The sequence below is a fragment of the Heloderma suspectum genome, chromosome 7 (genome assembly GCF_057233095.1).
Source record: "Heloderma suspectum isolate Gila_16-S chromosome 7, 16-S_ref, whole genome shotgun sequence".
Classification (NCBI taxonomy): Eukaryota; Metazoa; Chordata; class Lepidosauria; order Squamata; family Helodermatidae; genus Heloderma; species Heloderma suspectum.
This window is the reverse complement of record NC_139464.1, coordinates 84,605,138-84,624,380: the sequence shown is the minus strand read 5'-3', so window position 1 is coordinate 84,624,380 and position 19,243 is coordinate 84,605,138. Positions and strand designations below refer to the sequence as shown.

Below are 19,243 nucleotides of genomic sequence, written 5' to 3'. Positions count from 1 at the left end.
TCTACACTAGGGATGGCAGAGAATTCTGCCACGGATCTCGGCCAGTGCATTCGGCCCCCTGAAATCTGTGGCGGAATGGCCTCCCCCCTGCCCCCCCGAGGATCCCCCTGGGACGAGACTTACCTGGGGCGGATCTTCCGGGCGGCGGCTGGTCTTCCAACCGACCGACTGACCGGCTACCACCATTTGCAGGGTTTTTGGTTTTTTTACACCGATGTGATAGGCTACGTAAGTTTTTACGTAGCCCAAAACATCTGGGTAAAAAAAAAAAAAAACGTACGCAAATGGCGGCAGCTACGGCATTTACAGCTACGGCAGCCGCCATTTGCGTTCCTTATTTTGGGCCATCTTAGTCTACGTAAATAATACGTCCGCTACGCTATTTGCGTTCCCCTTATTTTCACCGTCTTAGTCTACGTAAATATTTACGTAGATTAAGACGTCAAAAATAAGGAACGCAAATGGCGGCGGCCACAGCCGCCGCCATTTGCGTACGCGGTTTTGTTTTGTTTTTCCCCAGAGCCCTCCGTGGCCGGAAATCCGGCTGCGGATGGCTCTGGCCTGGCTGGGCCTGGCCGGCTGCTCCGCGGAGCCGCCACAGAGCACAGCCGGCCAAGGAGGATTCCGGGGGGGGGAGGAACGGAGTGCCTCCCCCCTCGTCCAGGATTCCAGGGAGAGCGATGGAGCATCTCCCCCCCTGTCCAGGATTCCGGGGGGAGGGATGGAGCGCCTCCCCCCCCCCACCATCAGCATAATCCGCGAACAGGTAAGTGATTTTCGTACATCCCTATTCTACACATGGAGCAGATTGAGGTGAAAAAATAGAGAGTCTCACCACTTATACAATTGGTGGGAAACATCACTTTCAAATGATTTTCATAGAATTGGCATATCAGTAGAAAGGTTCTAGTTCAGCCCTCAGCAGCACCAGAACCAATGGGTGAAAATGGCAGGAAAGTAGATGTTGGCCAAATATTAGGAGAAAAATATTAATGGAATGAGCTATTTGACAGTCTGCCTCTGGAGGCTGTGGACTCTTCTTCACTGGATGGATGCTGTGGTTTCATTTTGCATTGCAGATCATACATTGACCTTCCAAGGCCCCTTCCAACTCCTATTATTATTATTATTATTTTAACTGAACATTTAAAAACTGATCCCAAATTGATGCAGTTTATTTCACCAGCTTCTCACATTGGATGATTGGGTTCAGACAACACGATAACCTTCACTCAAGGGTTGAGTGTGGATTGTCATTGAACCGTAGGTTGTTGCTGAAATGTGGGTTATTATGTTGTCTGAACCCAGCCACACTAACCAGTCATGTTCTGTTAACTGTGAACAACCCATGAAGAGAACCCATGGTTAGTTGTTGGATTGTGAACTGTGGGTTGTTCATGGTTAACAAACCATGTTTGTTAGCACAGCTGGGTTCAGACAACACGATAACCCACGTTTCAACGACAAACCATGTTAGCACAGCTGGGTTCAGACAACACGATAATCCACGTTTCAACGACAACCCATGTTTCAATGACAATCCACATTTCAACCCATACTCAACACTTGAGTATGGGTTATCGTGTTGTTTGAACCTAGCCAATGTGTAGACCAAGCCTTATGAAGTATTAGATAACATATTGATATAAAATAAAATATCATATGTTATATTGGGTACATTTTAAAGGAGCTATTGTGTGAATCCAAAATGATATGCACCCAGGACTCCACTCATGATGCAGATTTTGGTCCAGGAAACCACAATGCAGTCTATTCCATAATCTTGCATATTTCCTTTGCATTGTTATGTGTGCATGTCTCAAGGCCACACATGCAGCCTGCAGACATCAGCAACAGTCCAGAGAAAATTAGATCTATTTAAGTTAATGGTACTTAAATGCTTGTGACTATAATCCTGAACATAGGGAGCAAACCCTACTGAAGATAGTGGGGCTTAATTCTGAGTAAACATGCACAGAATTGGGCTATTCATAAGGGGTTGGATCCAGACTTAATAATACTTAGAGTAGACCCATTTCAATGTGTTCTAGAATTAAATAATACCAGCAAGACATAGGCTAAACATGTAAATACTACCATGTTTGTTGCAACAGCCTCAAGCAATTCTTTCACTGTTCATTAATAACCTTATTAAAAACATACCTATATCATACTTTTACGGTATCTAGAATGTAGATGTTTATACACAGAAACATTTGTATACATCAAAACAGATTCCTAGTAATCATTACACCGATTTCATTAGTATAAATTCATTGCACATCTTATCTACTGCAGAGTACCAATGTCTTTTAAATTAATAACAGTGGCATTTATAACCTAGTTTGTGGGCATCTATTGGAATAGGATCTATAGCTCTTTACTTTATCAGGCTAGTTTCTAAAAAGGATGCTTTCAGAGAATGATAAAAAAAATCTAATAATACTCTTTAGTGGTGATGCAATGTGACTGATTGGGAAGGTCAAGCGAAATTGCATTTGTAGTGCCCTTATTGTTATATAATTTGACATGACATTTTTTACTTTGAAATTGGTTTTAGCAATTGAAAAATGTGATGCTTTTCATGAAATACTGGATTGATAATCTATAAGAAACAAATCCAATTCAATCTAGTGAAGACTATATTAAGATACTGCCTGTTCCATTTGGCTTTAAATACATTTAATTTGAATGTTTAAACTGTATTTCAGGTGTGTGTTTTTAAGAATGCAAGTGGAAGTTTTTGCAAAAACGTGAAATATTGCTGAAGTGTTTAAATGGACTGCAGGGAAAAAGAAAGACTTCTTCACAAAATGCATGTGACTTACAACATGAAAGCAACACTAATTGTGGGCCTATGAGACAACAAATGGAAAACATGACCCATAAAACTTGAACTCTAGTATTTAACTTGATTTTTCTTTAACTTGTGCAACAACTGGATAAATGTAGAAGAAGATCTGTGTGTAGGGCATCACCTAACAGTTGACCCAGATAAAGCAAGGGGGAAAAGGGTGGTTTGTTATAGAATCTGGGCCATCACAACAGCCCTCAGGATAAAAGGCCTTTGACACAGAATCTAAAACAGTCATGTTTTAGAGTGCAGAATGGGAAGATTTAAGAGATCAATATCAGGCTCTTGGAAAAAACAGATGGATATAAAAAAGTGTCTGGCCTAAACAGATGCATCTACCCAACTGCAAAGCTTTTAGGCTAAGATTTCTCATATGAAATTAAGAAGGCTTTTTCCTACCCTTGTATATTTCACCAGAGATGGGGGACAGTGAAGAAAATGACAGCAGGGGTAATGCAAAAGGAAAATGTTACACACACTCATAGGACCTTTCAGACATAATGATCCTGGCTTGTTAAACCATGATTTAGGAACCCAAGAGCTAGTGTCAGGCCCATCTGTGCTCCTCCCTCGCCCTTCCTCTCACATGCCAGCTTTGGTGCTTCAATCTTGGTCTGTTTAAACCAATGTTCCTTCTGAGTTAGTAAGTTTACTAACCAGGATCTTAAACAATGGTTTCATCATGGTTTAAGATCTTGGTTAGTAAATTGATACTAAACCAGAATTTTGGACTCTAAGGAACTCTAGTTTAAACATGCCAGGATTGAAGTAGTGAAGTTACTGCATGAGAGGAGGTAGGGGAAGGGGAGGGTGCATGGGCCTGACATTCATTCCCAGTTTTCTAAGCCATAGTTTAGGAAGCTGGGATTGTTACATCCAAACTAGCACATACTGACAACCTGTGTTATTGTGATGAGCTTGCATCTGTGTTTAATCATAGGGCAGTTTGAGTCTGTATGCTGATCTGAAACCAAACATATTTTACAACTACAGTCCATTTTAAACAGACTTTAGATTTTATACCAGTGATGGGTTGTAATGTCCCACTATACCACTCCTCCCCACCCAGACATCATCTACTGCTGAGGGCCTAGTATCACTTTTCAGATTACAAAGGACTGAGTTTTTCTTTCTTCTATTTCATAAATACGCATGGCCAAATATACACATGCAAATCTTCCTGAGTGCCATTCATACAAACGTATGCTTGGATTGATCAAAAATATGACTGTGTAAATCCTTAGGACAGATTCCATCATCCATGCCATTATTTCATAGCTGAATGCTCCATATTATCTTTGTATCCCCAGATTTCTCAAATGTCTTCAGGGCACTGAATTCTCTTTCTCAGACTCATCCTAAAATGGTTTTGTTCTCAACCTATGCCAATCCGGACATAAATATTTCTGTCTGCGATAGTTTCTTGTTCTCTGTGATGAACAGAATACGAACATTCTCCAGAATACGAAAGGACATTTCTCTGACAAGGCCAAACGCAACCCCGCGTGACAGAGGATTCATCATCATGCTTGGCTAGTCTTAATATGTTTTGTGGTATTTGGAAATTATGCTGGCATAGAGGTTTGCACTGTGCTGCCTTCAAATTTGACTGAGCATACCATCAAGCCTTTTCAGAGACTTTAAGAAAACCAAATCTCCAATGCTATTTCTTGCTGCCATTCCTGATGCAAAAGAACTCATTTTGGTTATTTTGTCAATTTATCAGAAATTAGTAGATGCACAGAGAAATACACAATAAAAATTAATCTCTGAAACTACTCAACATTTAAAATGCTTTTTTATTCAGGTCACATTTGCATCTACTATAACTGAATTAGATAATAAGAATAATAATATTCCCCTGGTAGGTTCCGTGTCCCTTTGTACGTACATTTCATAATCCAATGTAATTATTTCCAGTTTTCATAGATCAGGCACTTCAGTTATAAGATTGACTACATAATTAAAAAGAGAAGTTGCACTTGGGAATCTTCCTGACTACATCCTTGTCACATTTACCTAATTTTTACATGGTCAAGTTTGAGGAAACCCAGTTCAGCTAGTTTGCAGCAGAAGCTGGTTTTGCAGAGCCTTGCAGAACTGATTTTCCAAACGCTCCCAGAGCAGTTTTGCAGCATTTAAGACACTGATTCTATTTTAAAGAATAGAATTCTTTAATTGTTGATTGTATAAATCATAGGTGCAGAACCACAGGCCCAAGGACCAATTCTGGCCTTCTGGGATTCCTTAGAAGGCCATGCCTCCTTTCCCCCAAACACCAACCGTTTGTTGGTTTCCTGGCCATGATGCAGGTTTTTTTTCCCTTTCTAAAAAGCTGAAATGCCTCTCCTAAGCATAGTTACTGTTGGCAAGAACTTTAAGCAAAAATATGCTGGTATGTTTAGTATTTTGGTCCTTCCCCCTTTGCATTTGGCCCTGCCAACCACTGGAATGCAGCATCTGAGAGCTTCCGCAATGGAATTGGCCCTCAGACTGAAAGAGTTCTGCGCCCCTGGTATAAATCAATAAATGCACTTTGAAGAATAAAAAAGGCAGACAGTCTGCCTACCTGAAGCATGGGGAAGTGGAGATGCAAGGCTGATGATAGAATCAACAGCAGTGCTATTGGTGAGTACATCTGCCCATCATGTTTGTAAAGGTGAAAGGAAGCCAGCAAAGCTGCAATTATATGCACATCTACCTGGGAATAAGCCCCAATGAACACAGTGAAACTTCTTTTCAGTAAACAAGCAGAAGGTTATGCTCCATGTTCTGTCTGAAGGCATGTGTATATGCACCTAAAGTTCACACTCCTGCTATAAACTTACCACAGTAAAGTTTCTGCCTAGTTTACGGACTTCTACCACCATCCTGGGAAAGAATGCTGAATTCAAATTGATCCCCTGTGCAGTAATGGTGCTTCCGCCACTGATGGAAAGTAAAAAAAGCAGTTAGTATTTTAATTTTCATAAAAATCAATGTGTTCTTTGGATTCTACAGGTTAAAAATAGCTTTATGAAAGAAAGTAACATGGAAACAAGACTATTGCAGCACTCTTTTTTCTTCTTCTTTAGAAATAGAGGTTTTTCCCCACATCCCACATTAATATGTTTTTAAATGTGTGAACATGGAACTATTTTTATTATCCAAAGTTTAGGAAAATATAAAGGAAAACACAATGTAATTAGTAGCTAATAACAGCAGTAACGTACATTATGGGTTTTGTTGTTGAACTTTATTGTACTGCAGCTTTCCCTAGTTTCTTCAAACTACAAATAGCTTTTTAAACTTGGGAGACTTTGGGAGCAGACCTCAAGTTTGTACACTTACTTGTCCCCTCCCCAGCATCAAAAGATGTGAACAACTGAACCAGAAGATCCTGCAGTTATCTGAATACCTGTGTGTGTGGGGGGGTGTCTTTTAATCCGGATTAAAGAATATTTATTTTCAAAAGATATGGGAACAGAATAGTAGGGTTGGGCCTGTAAGACCATCGAGTCCAACCCAGAATATTCTAGATTCAAGTTACTACAGGATCACCCAGTTTGACAATTTACCTCTCCCAGGAGGAAGTAACAAGCCTGAGGCTTACTGCCTATTTCTTCCTTGGGATAATCATGTGTGTGTGGGGAGATAATTTCTGAGCATGCCCTGAGGAATAAGTAATGTAAAACCTATATGCAGCCTGCCAGAGCTTTTACCCCTGGAAAAGCTGCCTCTTCCTATAAAACTGACCAGCCCATATATAGGTAAGGATCCAACAGTGTCCATCCACTGGGACTACTGATGCTGTGTTTGCTGAAACCAACGCTTGTGCAATGTCACAAGCACTTGTTAGCATGATGGGTTTCCTGGGAAACCTGTTGCATTAGCGAGCGCTACAAATGTTGTACAAGCTTTGGTTTCCACTAGCGCAACGTCAATAGAACTAGCAGACAGACACCACTGGATCCTTTCTTCAGTCTGTACTTTATTAGTATTCTGAATGGATTACATTAAGATCTTGCCACTGCTTAGGGACAAGACTCTGGATAGACAGACTACTTGACTGGCCTGAAATGATTCTTCTTAACTATAACCAGGTGTTACCCAGCATAATCCGTGGAATACTGAACCAGGCACACCAAATGTCAGCACAGTAATTGTCTGCCATGTGTCATTTTTCAGGGGCAACAAGTCCACCTTCACACACGCACACCCTCCCAAGTACGTGGGGGTCACATCATGGAAAAATGACTCCCATGAGAGAAAATGAGAAAGCGACACAGAGAGACAGTGTATATATGTGTGTAAGTGAAAGAGAGACTGAGAAAGGGAAAAGGATGCTTGAGCAGCCATGAATCCAGTAATATTCCTAAATTAACAGTAGAAACCCTGTTGCTTTTGGGGAGGGCATTGGTACTCCAGATCATAACAGAATCTCTTGCCATGGCTGCTAGAAAAAAATGCGATTTCATTTCAGGAGCAATCCTATGTGTTTAGACAGAAAAAACTCCTATGACTCCCAGCATTGCCTGACTGGGGAATGCTGGGAGTCGTAGGACTTTTTTCTGTCTAAACATGCACAGGATTGTGCCCTTAGTAGATTATTTTGTTAGCAGTGTTGTTCTTCTCTCATTCATTACTATTCCTATATCAATGGGAAAATTTCACTCACCTAAGAAAGGATTTGGCTGGGTAAATTTTAGAAACAGCAGGATCTTCTCTGTATGTAAAATGACCCGCTGGCCGATAGACTGAGTCAATTTTCATTTTAACACGATACTCTGATGCTTCTCTTTGTAGAGGGGTGCAACACACTATGGTATTATCAGCCACACTGCACAAGAAAACCCCATAGAATTAGAACAAATGTTTACTATAGTCATTATTACAACATACATACAGCATATTCTCTAAAAAAGTGTCTGACTCGGTTGGAAAATCCATTCAACAGGGAAAAATGCCAGGGACAAAGTAAAAATGTTTTCCATCTGGAATACCATTGATAGGAAGCAAAACATGTCCTTCCCCCCAGACAGCAGGTTCATTAAGTACAGGATGTAGGTTTATTCTCCCCACTAGTATTCCAAAGTGCACCCCTTTATTTTGTTCCATATAAATGCATGGCTATTATTCACTTCTGTAAGACTTTTAAAAAACAAAAAACAAACTGTACTTTGAAGACAAGACTGTAGTGAGGCCAAAACCTGCCCATCATTCTTGACAATACGTATGTCTGGGTATCCATTAGCAAAAAATCCATGGGGAGGGATGCATAGATATGTACTGTACTGCAGTCTCTGCAATATATAGACCTTTCTTATAGACTCTGCAATATATAGATCTTTTCTAGTTACCTTTCTGCTGAAAAACCGCCCAGAACTATTTAATTTAATCTTCTCCTCTTTTGGATATACAAAGCGTAATTGTCAAGACCTTCAGCTGGCTTGTACATTAATAACAGTCAGTAAATCCATGGCTGCATTCTGACGATTGCAGCGAGGGAATCAACCATTGTGGTTGCTCTGTGTGCAACTGCCATTTGCATTACTTCCTGCGCTGCAGTGCGGATTGGCGTGTCATCCGATTCCAGTGCACCGTGCAGCCAGGTGTGTGTGTGTGTGCTTTGTACTCACCATACAATCTCTATTGCCCATTGTAAGTTTTAGGTTGGGTACAAAGCTGCCCCCCACCCCACACCACACCCCGGACTCAAATGGCACACCAACCCACTCTGCAGCATAGGGAATAATGCAGATAGCGGATGCATGCGCAGCATGAGTGGGGAGCAACCACAATGGTTGTTTTCCTTGCTGCGATCATCCGAATCCAGTCACTGTCTAGGTGGTATTTAGCTCTGCCAACCTACTGAAAATGCAAAAAAAGAAGACAAGACTGGACATTTCTATCAGTTATGGTGGGAATGCCCTCTGGCCAAAAAAAATCAGGGTTATAATAGTAAAGATCTTAAGACATGGGATTCCACTAGGCCAGTACTCAATGAAGTACCTAGTACCTAAGCAATTGGTATGTTTTATGGTCATTGTAGATAGATAGCTTTTTGGCAAAGAATTATAAATCTATAGCTGGGTTCACACAACACACTAACCCACACTCAGTGTCCAGGTTTGGACCATCATGGGGGAAAAAAAGGCTATCATGGCTTCTCCCCCTATGCATTCCAAGCTTGTGACTGTAATTTGCATGATTACCTGTGCTGCAGTGCAGGTTTGTGTCGTCCAAACCTGGCGCATGGCGCAGCTCGGCTGCCTTTGTACCCATCCTCCAACTCATGACTTGCAGCAGGGGTTGTAGGGTGGGTACCAAGACATCTTGCTGCGCCGGGTTCGGACGACACACCAACCCACGCTTCATTGTGAGGAATTATGCAAATTACGGACATGCACGGGGTAGAGGGAGAAGCCATGATGGCTACTTTTCCCCACGTGACCATCTGAACACCTCCAGTGACTGGGCTTGCACAACATGCTAACTCATCATGGTGACTGCCCACAATGGATTAGTGTGTCATGTGAATCTGGGCCGTTCTTATCAGGGTGAGTTGTTTTTCCCAAACAACCCACCCTGATAACCAACACCCTGCAATAGGAGGTGTTTTACCCATGATGGACTGGCATGTTGTGTGAACCCAGACTTGCCAACCCATTATGACTAAAGGGCATCAGGAGCGAGCCATTTGGCAAGAGTGGCAGAAACCCCTGCTGCCCTCGCTAAGCGGGGCCATGACTGCGGCCAAGCTGCTGCTCACGCCCTTTCCCCCTCGCCAGTGACATCTCCTCCAACGATGCCCAAATGGCACCTTGGAGGGGATGTCACCACCACCCCTTCACCTCTGCTGACATTCCCTTCCTGGCTCTGATCGCGATCTTGGCTGTGGTCAGAGCCCTTAATTTTTTTTTCTTGGCCCCATTTGTATGCAAAAATGGGACCAGGAAAATTTTTTCACACTTCCCTGTGCCTGGGGAATGTGCACAATTCCTCCCCCGCCCCGTTTTCCGCCACCGCGCACATGCACAACAGTGGGAAACCGAAGGATACCAGATCGCCACTCCTGCCCCCCTGTAGGTTGCACTTGGCAAACACACAGGGGTACAGGCAAGGAAAATCGAGTTCCCAGCACCCCTACCCTGTAAAGATCCCTCAAGCCACTTCAATTTGGCAGCTGTCAAAGCCAAAGCAGAGAGAATGGTCTTTAGGGTGAAGTGGGGACACGTATCTACTTTTATGGGAAGGAACGGCCAGGGGCAGGGGGGAGCGGGATGCCAAATGGGGAACCTCCTTAAGGAGCTAGTGCACCCATAAAAGCATGGGAATTCCTCAGGTGAGTCAGAATGCTCAGTGGCGGGAAAAAGGGATTAGAAATACCCACTGAGGGATTCCCATGCTTTTATGGGTGGACTACATCTTTGGGGTGGTCCCCCACTTTGCACAACACTCCCCCCCGCACTCCTTCCCATGAAAGTAGATGCTTTCATAGTAGATGTTCCCACTTCAGGGGAATGATCGCTAAAGCCACTTGCATTTTGAAAGCTGTCAAAATTAAAGTAGCTTAAGTGATCCTTATGGGAAAGCACCCCATGCCAAAAATCGGCTGGAGGAGAGCAAAATCCAACCCCTCACCAAGGACTCTGTTGTCCCAAGGATCCTTGGGGGGCAGTTGGAGCCCCCCCCCCGCATTTTTGGCATGAAAGAACTTTTAAATTCCTATACAAGTCTATGGACCAGTCAGCCTGAGGGGCTGTTCACAAAACACATTGACCCATAGTCAGTGATTGAGTGTGGGTTGTTTTGAACCATGGGTGGTTTTGTTGAACTGTGGGTTAGCGTGTTGTCTGAATGCAGCATTTTCCGCAGGGTGGCTTGTTTGTTAACTATGTGGTGTCGCTTGTTAACCTCTCTGAACAACCCAACAACAAACCATGAATTCTAAAGGTGGCTAGTTGGAGAAAAATAAGCCACACTGCATGGTTAGTAAGCCACCCTGGCTGTATTCGGACAACACGTTATCCTACAGTTCAACAAATAACCCATGGTTCAAAACAACCCACACTCAACCGCTGAGTGTGAGTTAGCATGTTGTGTGAACAGCCCCTCAACCTCTGCGGGTTTTCAGATGATTGCAGGGGTGAAAGAAGCCATCATAGCTTCTCCTACTGCCGCTGCACACGTGCTCATCATTTGCATAATTACCCACACTGCAGCACGTGTTGGTATGTCATCTGAACCCAGTGTGCAACGCAGCGGAGGTACCTTTGTACTCAGCCTACAACCACTACTACAAGTCGTGGGTCGTAGGGTGGGTACGAAGCTACCCCTTCCCTGCCATGCGCCAAGTTTGGACGACTTGCCAATGTGCACGGCAGCGCAGGTAATTATGCAAATGACGGGCACACATGCACATGTGGAGAAGCTACGATGGCTTCTTTTACCCTTGCAATTGCCCGAACCCAGACACTGAATGTGGGTTAGCATGTTGTGTGAACGTTGTCTAAATAAAGACAAACAAGTAAAAAAAAAAAGAAAGTCAGAAATGGAGTAACTTTGAAGTCCACTGTAATTCTTTTATTGATGATAGTAAAAATAATTTAATTTATTCAAATGTAGAATCTCATTTTTCATTATTTTGAAATGACTTTAAAAATCTAGTAATAACATAAGTAGTTTTGTATGGCAGCTATGTATTGTTTGAAAACTACTTGAGTTACAGACACTCTTTAAGATCTGGCTTGAGAAAACTGATTTTAAAATACAGAAGAAGAGTTTAAACACTATTTTTCACATTGTACCTGGTTAAGTTGCATTGCTTTGTACCAACATAAATCTCTTGAGAATTCCCACTGCTTAGGTATTCCCCAGTTAATGTCAGCAATGTTCCACCAGATCTTGGACCATAGTTGGGAGAGATACTCCTTATTATGGGATCCTGCACAGTAAAAATAATCTGGCTTGTTACATTTCATGCCCAGAGTCAAATGAAAAAGAATAAGAAAATGTATAATTACATTTGTATAATCATAAAATCTAATCAAAACTGAAACTTTAACCTTTCAATACTTACCACATAAGAGAATGTATTGAAGGAAGAATTAGCTTGTCCATTTGAAACAGTGCTTGAAACATTAAAGCTTGCATTCTTTACAGCCCCAAGTGTGCACTCCAATCTTCAACAGAGACAAAGATATTAGAGGTATTAGTTCTAATTATGTTATACCTAAAACAGAATTGCACTAGCTTAATAAAATTAAGCCTAAAGAAACAAACAAGAATATCAGCCAACTGACAGCTTTTTTGGTGCAGAATACTGATTTCATTCTTCTTCTTTTTTAAATCAGCAAGCGTAGATAGTGCGACAAAACCTTGAAGCTAGAGATGCTTTGCCAATAATTGGTTGAAATACCTTGACTGCAATACACATGCGCGCGTGTGTGTGTATGCACACAGACAAATTCCAGTTTCTTTGTAAACGTCTCTTATTTGTAACCAAACACTGGAAGAGCAGCAAAACTTCACTCTTTCAAGTGTTCGTTCATAAGAGAGATTACAGTGGTTAAGAAAAACATCTACCACCTTGGATCTTCCAGGAGCATCACAAAATGAAGAGAACATGTTAGGATAGCTTTATCAGAAATGCACTTAAAGGCCTGATGCTATGAGGCTTTTATGAGCCAGTCACAGAAAAGCAAATGCTTCATTGACATTGTCCTTACTGCCACGCCAGCATATCACCGCAAACCATTATGCTTTCCACATTTTGCAAGAGTGTTATGGTGCAAATATTTAAGACCTGAATTCCAGAGCAGTGGGTAATAACCACCTTCTGTGACCTAAAGCACTGACAGAAACCAACTGAAAGAACTAACAGGAACCAAACAAAATTACTTCAGCACATGAACCAAATATATTTGTGCCAGCTTAGTGCCACAGTAATGTTTCTAATTGCCAGTTTAATATTATCATGTTCTGTGACAATGAGCTGGTGCTGTTGCAAAGACATCCCTTCCCAACAGAAAAGGCACATCCAGGTGGTGCTGATTCTGTGGACTCTGTATGCTCTTCCAGCATTTCCCACCTCCACAGTCTGGACATGCTGGGTGTTTCCATTACTCCAAATTAATGATAGGGGTTGGTGCTAGGGATGATGGAGAAATTCGACATAGACTAAAATGAGTTTGGATTTCTATGAATCTGACCTGCGGAACCTGCTGCGGGCTGCCTCCTCAGGCTATGCTGAGTTTGTGAACTTCCGGATCTTTTTTTTTTTTTTTACTTTCCCAAAATGTATGCATATTTATTCGTAGGAAAATATGCACATTTCTGCTGAGGCTGGTAAATATACACAGGGGAAAGTTGAATGGGAGACAAAACGCTAAATGTTACATAATGAGGTAAATTATGTAAATTGTTGCGAACCCTCTAACGGAATTATTTGCATATTTTTCGGCAAAATGAAAAACAACTGAATCCGCCTGTGACAGGATGATGGAACAAAAGGCGCCTGACAATCTGCAAAACACAGGCAGAGCAGATTTCACACAATCCACACATCCCTAGTTGGTGCAGGGACAGCAAAGGATGTACAGCCAACACAGTTGGCTTTTTGCCTTAAGTGCAGGGCATACTAGAGGAAGGCACACCTGGTTGGGAGTGTGAAAACTGGATGTTTTGATCCAGATCCCAAGGCCTCACTCATGTGGAATAGGCACTTCATGGTCAATGCTACTGAAGACTGTTGACAGAGCAAGAACTGTAAGTTTGGGGCTGGACCATCTTCCACTGGTACAGGCAGTTCACCATCCACCAAAACTGGACAGGATTTTTAATCTACTTGATTTTATTTATTTAAATATTTATATGCCACCTTTCTGGACCAAGTCCACCCAAGGCAGTGAACAAAATGCAAGTATGAAAATACAGTATAATATTATCATAAAACTTCACAATTTAAAAAAAATACAAAAAGCCAACAGTACATTAAAATATAATTAAGCCAGTGTAAATGTATGATCTCAAACCTTAGTGATAGGCATCCAAAGAATGATAGAGTCAGGTTGTTTGTTGAGGGTTCCATTGCCTACATGCATCACAAGACTGCTTAGAAAGAGAGCATTAGTATCTTACTTGTTTCTATCACTGGCCTTGACATCCAGAGTGCATCGCTGTCCCCCAATAAGAACTGACATTTTTTTTAAACTGAACTTGCTATTTTTGCTGAATCCGAAGTCCCACCCGCACAATGTCAGTCTTGTTGCACCATCAAAAACTACACTGGTTGGAAGTATCTAAAAAGAAAGAAAAAGGTAACACACTTAGGATTTCTGATCGGCTTTGAAGGTTTTAAAGGAAAACAATAATGGCAGAAAATAATTTCTTCTGCTGGAGAGTACCCTACCCTTTATCTTAATTGTTCTTCACCTTTCATTCATCACAGTATGAGCCTCCTCAGACAGTAGCAATAAATAATCCAGCCACTGCTAGAAAGCTCTGAATTATTATGTTTAGGGGCACTGAACAAGCTCTGCATTGTAATAGTTTTTTTAATACCCCTTTAGCTTGTCTTTTATGTCTTTCTTGTGGTATGCAGAAGAATACAATGTACTTATTTTATTAGAAGCTTGATACTGAATAAAAGAATATCAACTGACGATGTAACTTATTTCACCAACCTGATAAAAAGGCAGGAATTCACAGTGATGATAGCTTCAAAGACATCTAAATCAAATGTTGCCTTGGGAGCCACAAATTTAATATGGCTTCTACAATGCTTTGGCAGAGTTGCTATCATTTGGTTACTTCTAAATTTCAAGTTAAAAATAAACTACCTTGCAGCTACATAGTGACAATCTAGAAAGGAAATGTTCTTCCCCCTGCCCCCAACAGCTTTCTGTATATTGTAAATTGTGTTGTAAATGTAACAATGGTGGGAAAAATGTATGAATACTATAGAAGTTGTACAAATTTCAGAGAAGGGTATTCGGCATGACACTGTCAATAAAAATCTGACAATGCTTTAGGGCTTACACAGACTTTTAACAATGCCATCTAATTTTGCAAACATTCACACCCTGGCCAGAGAACAAAAGACTTAACTTGGGCTTGTGATGGAACCTACTAAAGTGTCTTTAGTGTAATCTTTTATAGTAACAGTTATTTTATTCTTAATAAGCAACACAATTGGGCCTTTCATCATGAACTCTGCTTTTTCATGCTGCCTCTGAAAAGAACATTTCTAGTAAAATGCTCAGGTTACTGTTCTCTTTGAACATCCAATAAAACTGGCACATTTCTTTTAAACTTCATCTACTTAGCTTAATACTAGAAGGATTTAAGAAATGAAATGCTGTGGGAAAAGTAGGTATTCTAAACACACTGCACAAATTAAACCATATAATAGTGAAATAATTGCTCCTGGGGAAAAGGGGATGAAAAATCTAATCCAAAGCTTAATGGAGCCCATTTGGAATCTCCTTCAGAGTCATCTTTGTGCATGCGGTTACATTTCCTAAATGTCTTACATTATGCAAGTGCTGCAAATAGGAATTTTCTCCCATATGGCTGTTTTTTAATACTTCACACAAGACTGAATACTGAACAATGCATACTCTACATCAATGAATGGCACATGTATAGGTAGCTGGCTGAGCTGGCCATTGGCAGGGGACCCTAGATATGCTGTGCCAGATACTGCGGAGAGATCTTTACACTAAATAACAGGTAGATAGGGTGTTATGCGTGCATGTGTGCATGCTAGCAATACTAAATCAAGTGTGACACATGGATTCCAAACAAAGTGAAGGGTAGAGTTATGAATCCACGGGCCACTCTTGAAGTACATTGATTTCATGTAAGCTACCTAGCTTTTTGACTTATTTATTCCTTTATGGTATTTATAGGCCACCCAACAGCAAAAGGTATCTGGGCAACTTACAATAAAATAAAACAAATGCACACAAAATTTAAACCACTATTTCTAGATACAGCATAAAACCAGCAACAGAGGATAAAACAATTCAACTTGCAGCCAATAAATGTTTCACAGTTTCTACAGAATTTTATTTTTAAAAAAGTTTTCACCTGGTGCAAAAAAGCCATAATCATGGCGCTACCACTTAAAAGGCCCCTCTCCCAAGTAGTTATCCACCACACTTTGTTCTGAAGACAAATGTAAGGTCTGGGTAGGTAAATGTGGGTAGAGGTAATCCCCAAGATAACACAGCCTCAAGCTATTAAAGGATTTAGAGGTTAGGCCCAGCACTTTGCATTAGGACCCACACAGCCTGGAAACTATTACAGATAACAAAGGACTAGGTGTAATATGATCATACTGTTCAGCCAGTTAACAATCTTGCCTCCCTATTTTGGGCCAAATGAAGTTACTGGACCATTTTCAGAGAAAGCACCACATACATGCACTGCAGTAATCCAATCAAAAATGTTACCACGGTGTGGATAACTCTGGCAAGACTATCTTTGTCATGATAGGGCGTCAGTTAGTACACCAGCCTAAGCAAGTACCCCTCACGAAGTAAGTCAATCATGTTTCTAGTAACAGTGCTGGATCCAAGAGAACTCTGAGACTGCAGATCTGATCCCTAAGAGGAGTGCAAACTCCTGTAGAAGATATTGAGCACCCTCAACAAGGCAGATGAAACACCCACCAATAGTACCATTGTCTTGTCTGGATTGAGTCTCAACATATTAGCCTTCAACCAGTTCATTATCATGTCCCCCCAGCATCACCTTCTTGAATTGACCACGCAAGTAGGAGTGGTAAAAACAATACCTCCAACTCAGACAGCCTATCCAGAAAGATTCCATAGTTGATGGGACAGAAAGCCATTGAGAAATGCAAGAGAATCAATGACATTGCACTCCCCTTGTCCCTCTCTTGACAGCTGTCATCCCAGTGTGAGCAAGGCAGTTTCCTTTCCAAAACAGACCCAAGCCTCCATTGAAATGGATCTAGAAAATTAGTTTCATCCAAGTGTGCTTGGAGTTGACTGGCAAGCACCCACTTGAGCACCTTGCTCAGGAAAGGGAAGTTAGCAACAGGCCAATAGTTGTTTGTATCTTCCAAGTCCAGGTTAGATTTTTGTCAGGAGCAGTTGAATTATGATACCATCCCCTCTCTAAATTTGAGAGTTGAATTTACTACCTCTCTTGGACCCAGTTGGGACATCCCCTCCCTATTAGATGTAGTAAGCCAGGAAGGGCAAGAGTTAAGCAAACAGGTGGTTGGCCAGACTTGACCAATCACTTTGTTCACATCCTCAGTCCTCAGCTACTGAAAGTCGTCCAATAAAATCGGACCAGATGGCACTCTGGACATCTTCACTAATGGAACCACATTAACTGTGAAGCCTAAGTTGAAATGGATGAGAGTGACTTTGAACATAAAGTGTCTTGTACACTTGTCATAACATGCTACTGAGAGTTCCACCACATCTCTCTCTGGACCAGATTGCAACAAGCCTTGAACCATTAGTGGTGTCAAACATATGATTTTTTTTTTTTTTTTAGCAGTGTTATACGTATAAATGACTGACAAGTTTATTTCATGAGGTCAGGACTCCCCACATGATTAAAAAAATGTCCCTCACAAGTGTTTTGGGAAGCCCTTTACTATCTGGGAAGGAGAAGGGGGTAAAATAGGTGGTTGTTCACTTAATACCCTGGTAACAGAGGTGCTCCCGAACTGAACAAGGGACTCTGCTATACAGATACATAATAATGAATTTTTAAAAGCTTGAAACTGACTAATAATGTTACAGTCAACAAAAACCAGGTAACACCCTCCCACCAACCTCACAGAGAGAATTTTCTTTGTGTGTGTTCCAATTTTTAAACCGACCTGAATTCCACAACTAAAACATTTTGTTGTGGTTCTATTACTAGGTTTTCTCTCGGGTGCCATTCATCCAAGTTTCTCAGACCACTTTTGGACTGTATGTCTTCTCAACAAAGAATCACATCTTTTTCCCCCACTGGCATAAGCAATCACTGCAAGGCATTTCAACAGAGTTCTCGGGCCAAACAAGCATAGCTGCTGAATGCCAAATACATAGGCATTACATTAGAGTTTCTAGGGAAAATTAGTTTTAGTCCAAATTGTCTTCAATAATTGTGCATTTCTATATGTAAGAAGAGATGCTAGTTGTTTTGATGGGTTGGATCTTTTTCTCCTTTTTTTTTTTTGAAAAAAAAAGTTTGGAGATAAAACCATTGCAGCCATTGCTAAGGTTGTCATGTCTCTGGGCACTAACACAAATACAGAATGATGGAAACTTTTCTTACAACATGAAGGAGGCAATCCTATACATGTTTAGCCAGTAAAAAGTCCTACAACTCCCAGCGTTCCACAGCCAGACATGCTGGCTGGGAATGCTGGGAATTGTAGGACTTTTTCTGTCTAAACATGCATAGGAATGTACCCTAAAGGCAAAAGAGAGCAGTACTGTCTCAGACCTTTGCAACTACTATTTATGTTTGACTTCAGCATCAGGGTATCATTTTAGAATATTTTAAATCACACCATTTCTCTGAAAACCTTTAATATATTAACAGATTTTCAGATTCTATTGCAAACGCCACATAAAGCGGGTTATCTTCCATTTGATAGTAACAGCAAAAAAGGAGAAGAAGAAGCCAAACCCATGGTTCTCTGCAAGATTTAATGTGCATGGGTTTAAAGCATTAGGCCAAAGATGAATAATCTTTTTTATTTTTAGTAGTAATGCCAACCGTCATGGTCCAGCAAAGCATGAAATCTGCCTTAGCAGCTAGCAACCATAAAGATTTAGGTACTCAGCTGCATTATATTTCTTCCTCTCAGAAACAAGTTTCACAAACTCGCACATGCTGTGGTGCAAGCTATTAGGATATTTCACCATTTATCTCTGCCAGAGAATAATATTCATTGCGTTTAAAAAATATATATATTCAACAAATGAACTCTGGCTTTAAATCAATCCAACTGCACTCTGAGAAATATTTTTTGCCTTTTACTAACTTTTCACAAAATATCTTTATCCGTAAGCACAAGAACAGTACTCAGTGGTTTTGATTTCAAGAACTGCCATAGTCACAACAACAAAAATTGGCTGAGGTGAGGTTAGTGCCTTGTCCAAAACAAAATTTCAAAGTTATTTCAGCTTTAATGTGCTTTTGTTCTGTCACAAACAATCTATGCAGGATGGCTTTGAACAACCTCATGCTAACCTCGCAGACTCATCACAGGATGACATCTCAGCCACACTAAGGCCTCTTACCGTTGCCCTGCTAGGGGCAAAGGGCTTTAATGTAGTTTTAAATATGATTTACATTCACTCTAAGGCCCTTTTACACTACATGAACTACATAAGAGGCCTAATGTAACTATGAATCAGACTT

General features: G+C 41.0%; 1 protein-coding gene across 2 annotated transcripts in view; it reads right to left on the bottom strand.

Moving 5' to 3' along the window:
* The window catches only part of MET (MET proto-oncogene, receptor tyrosine kinase), a 133,676-nt gene that overhangs the window by 33,129 nt on the left and 81,304 nt on the right, over positions 1–19,243 (bottom strand). For both annotated transcript variants that reach the window (XM_084810812.1, XM_084810814.1), the window contains exons 6-10: positions 13,976–14,136; positions 11,916–12,018; positions 11,644–11,780; positions 7,512–7,673; positions 5,683–5,782 (exon numbers count right to left, since the gene is read on the bottom strand). In XM_084810812.1, coding sequence (XP_084666938.1) covers positions 5,683–5,782; positions 7,512–7,673; positions 11,644–11,780; positions 11,916–12,018; positions 13,976–14,136 — 663 coding nt within the window. The remainder of the gene's footprint in view (positions 1–5,682; positions 5,783–7,511; positions 7,674–11,643; positions 11,781–11,915; positions 12,019–13,975; positions 14,137–19,243) is intronic.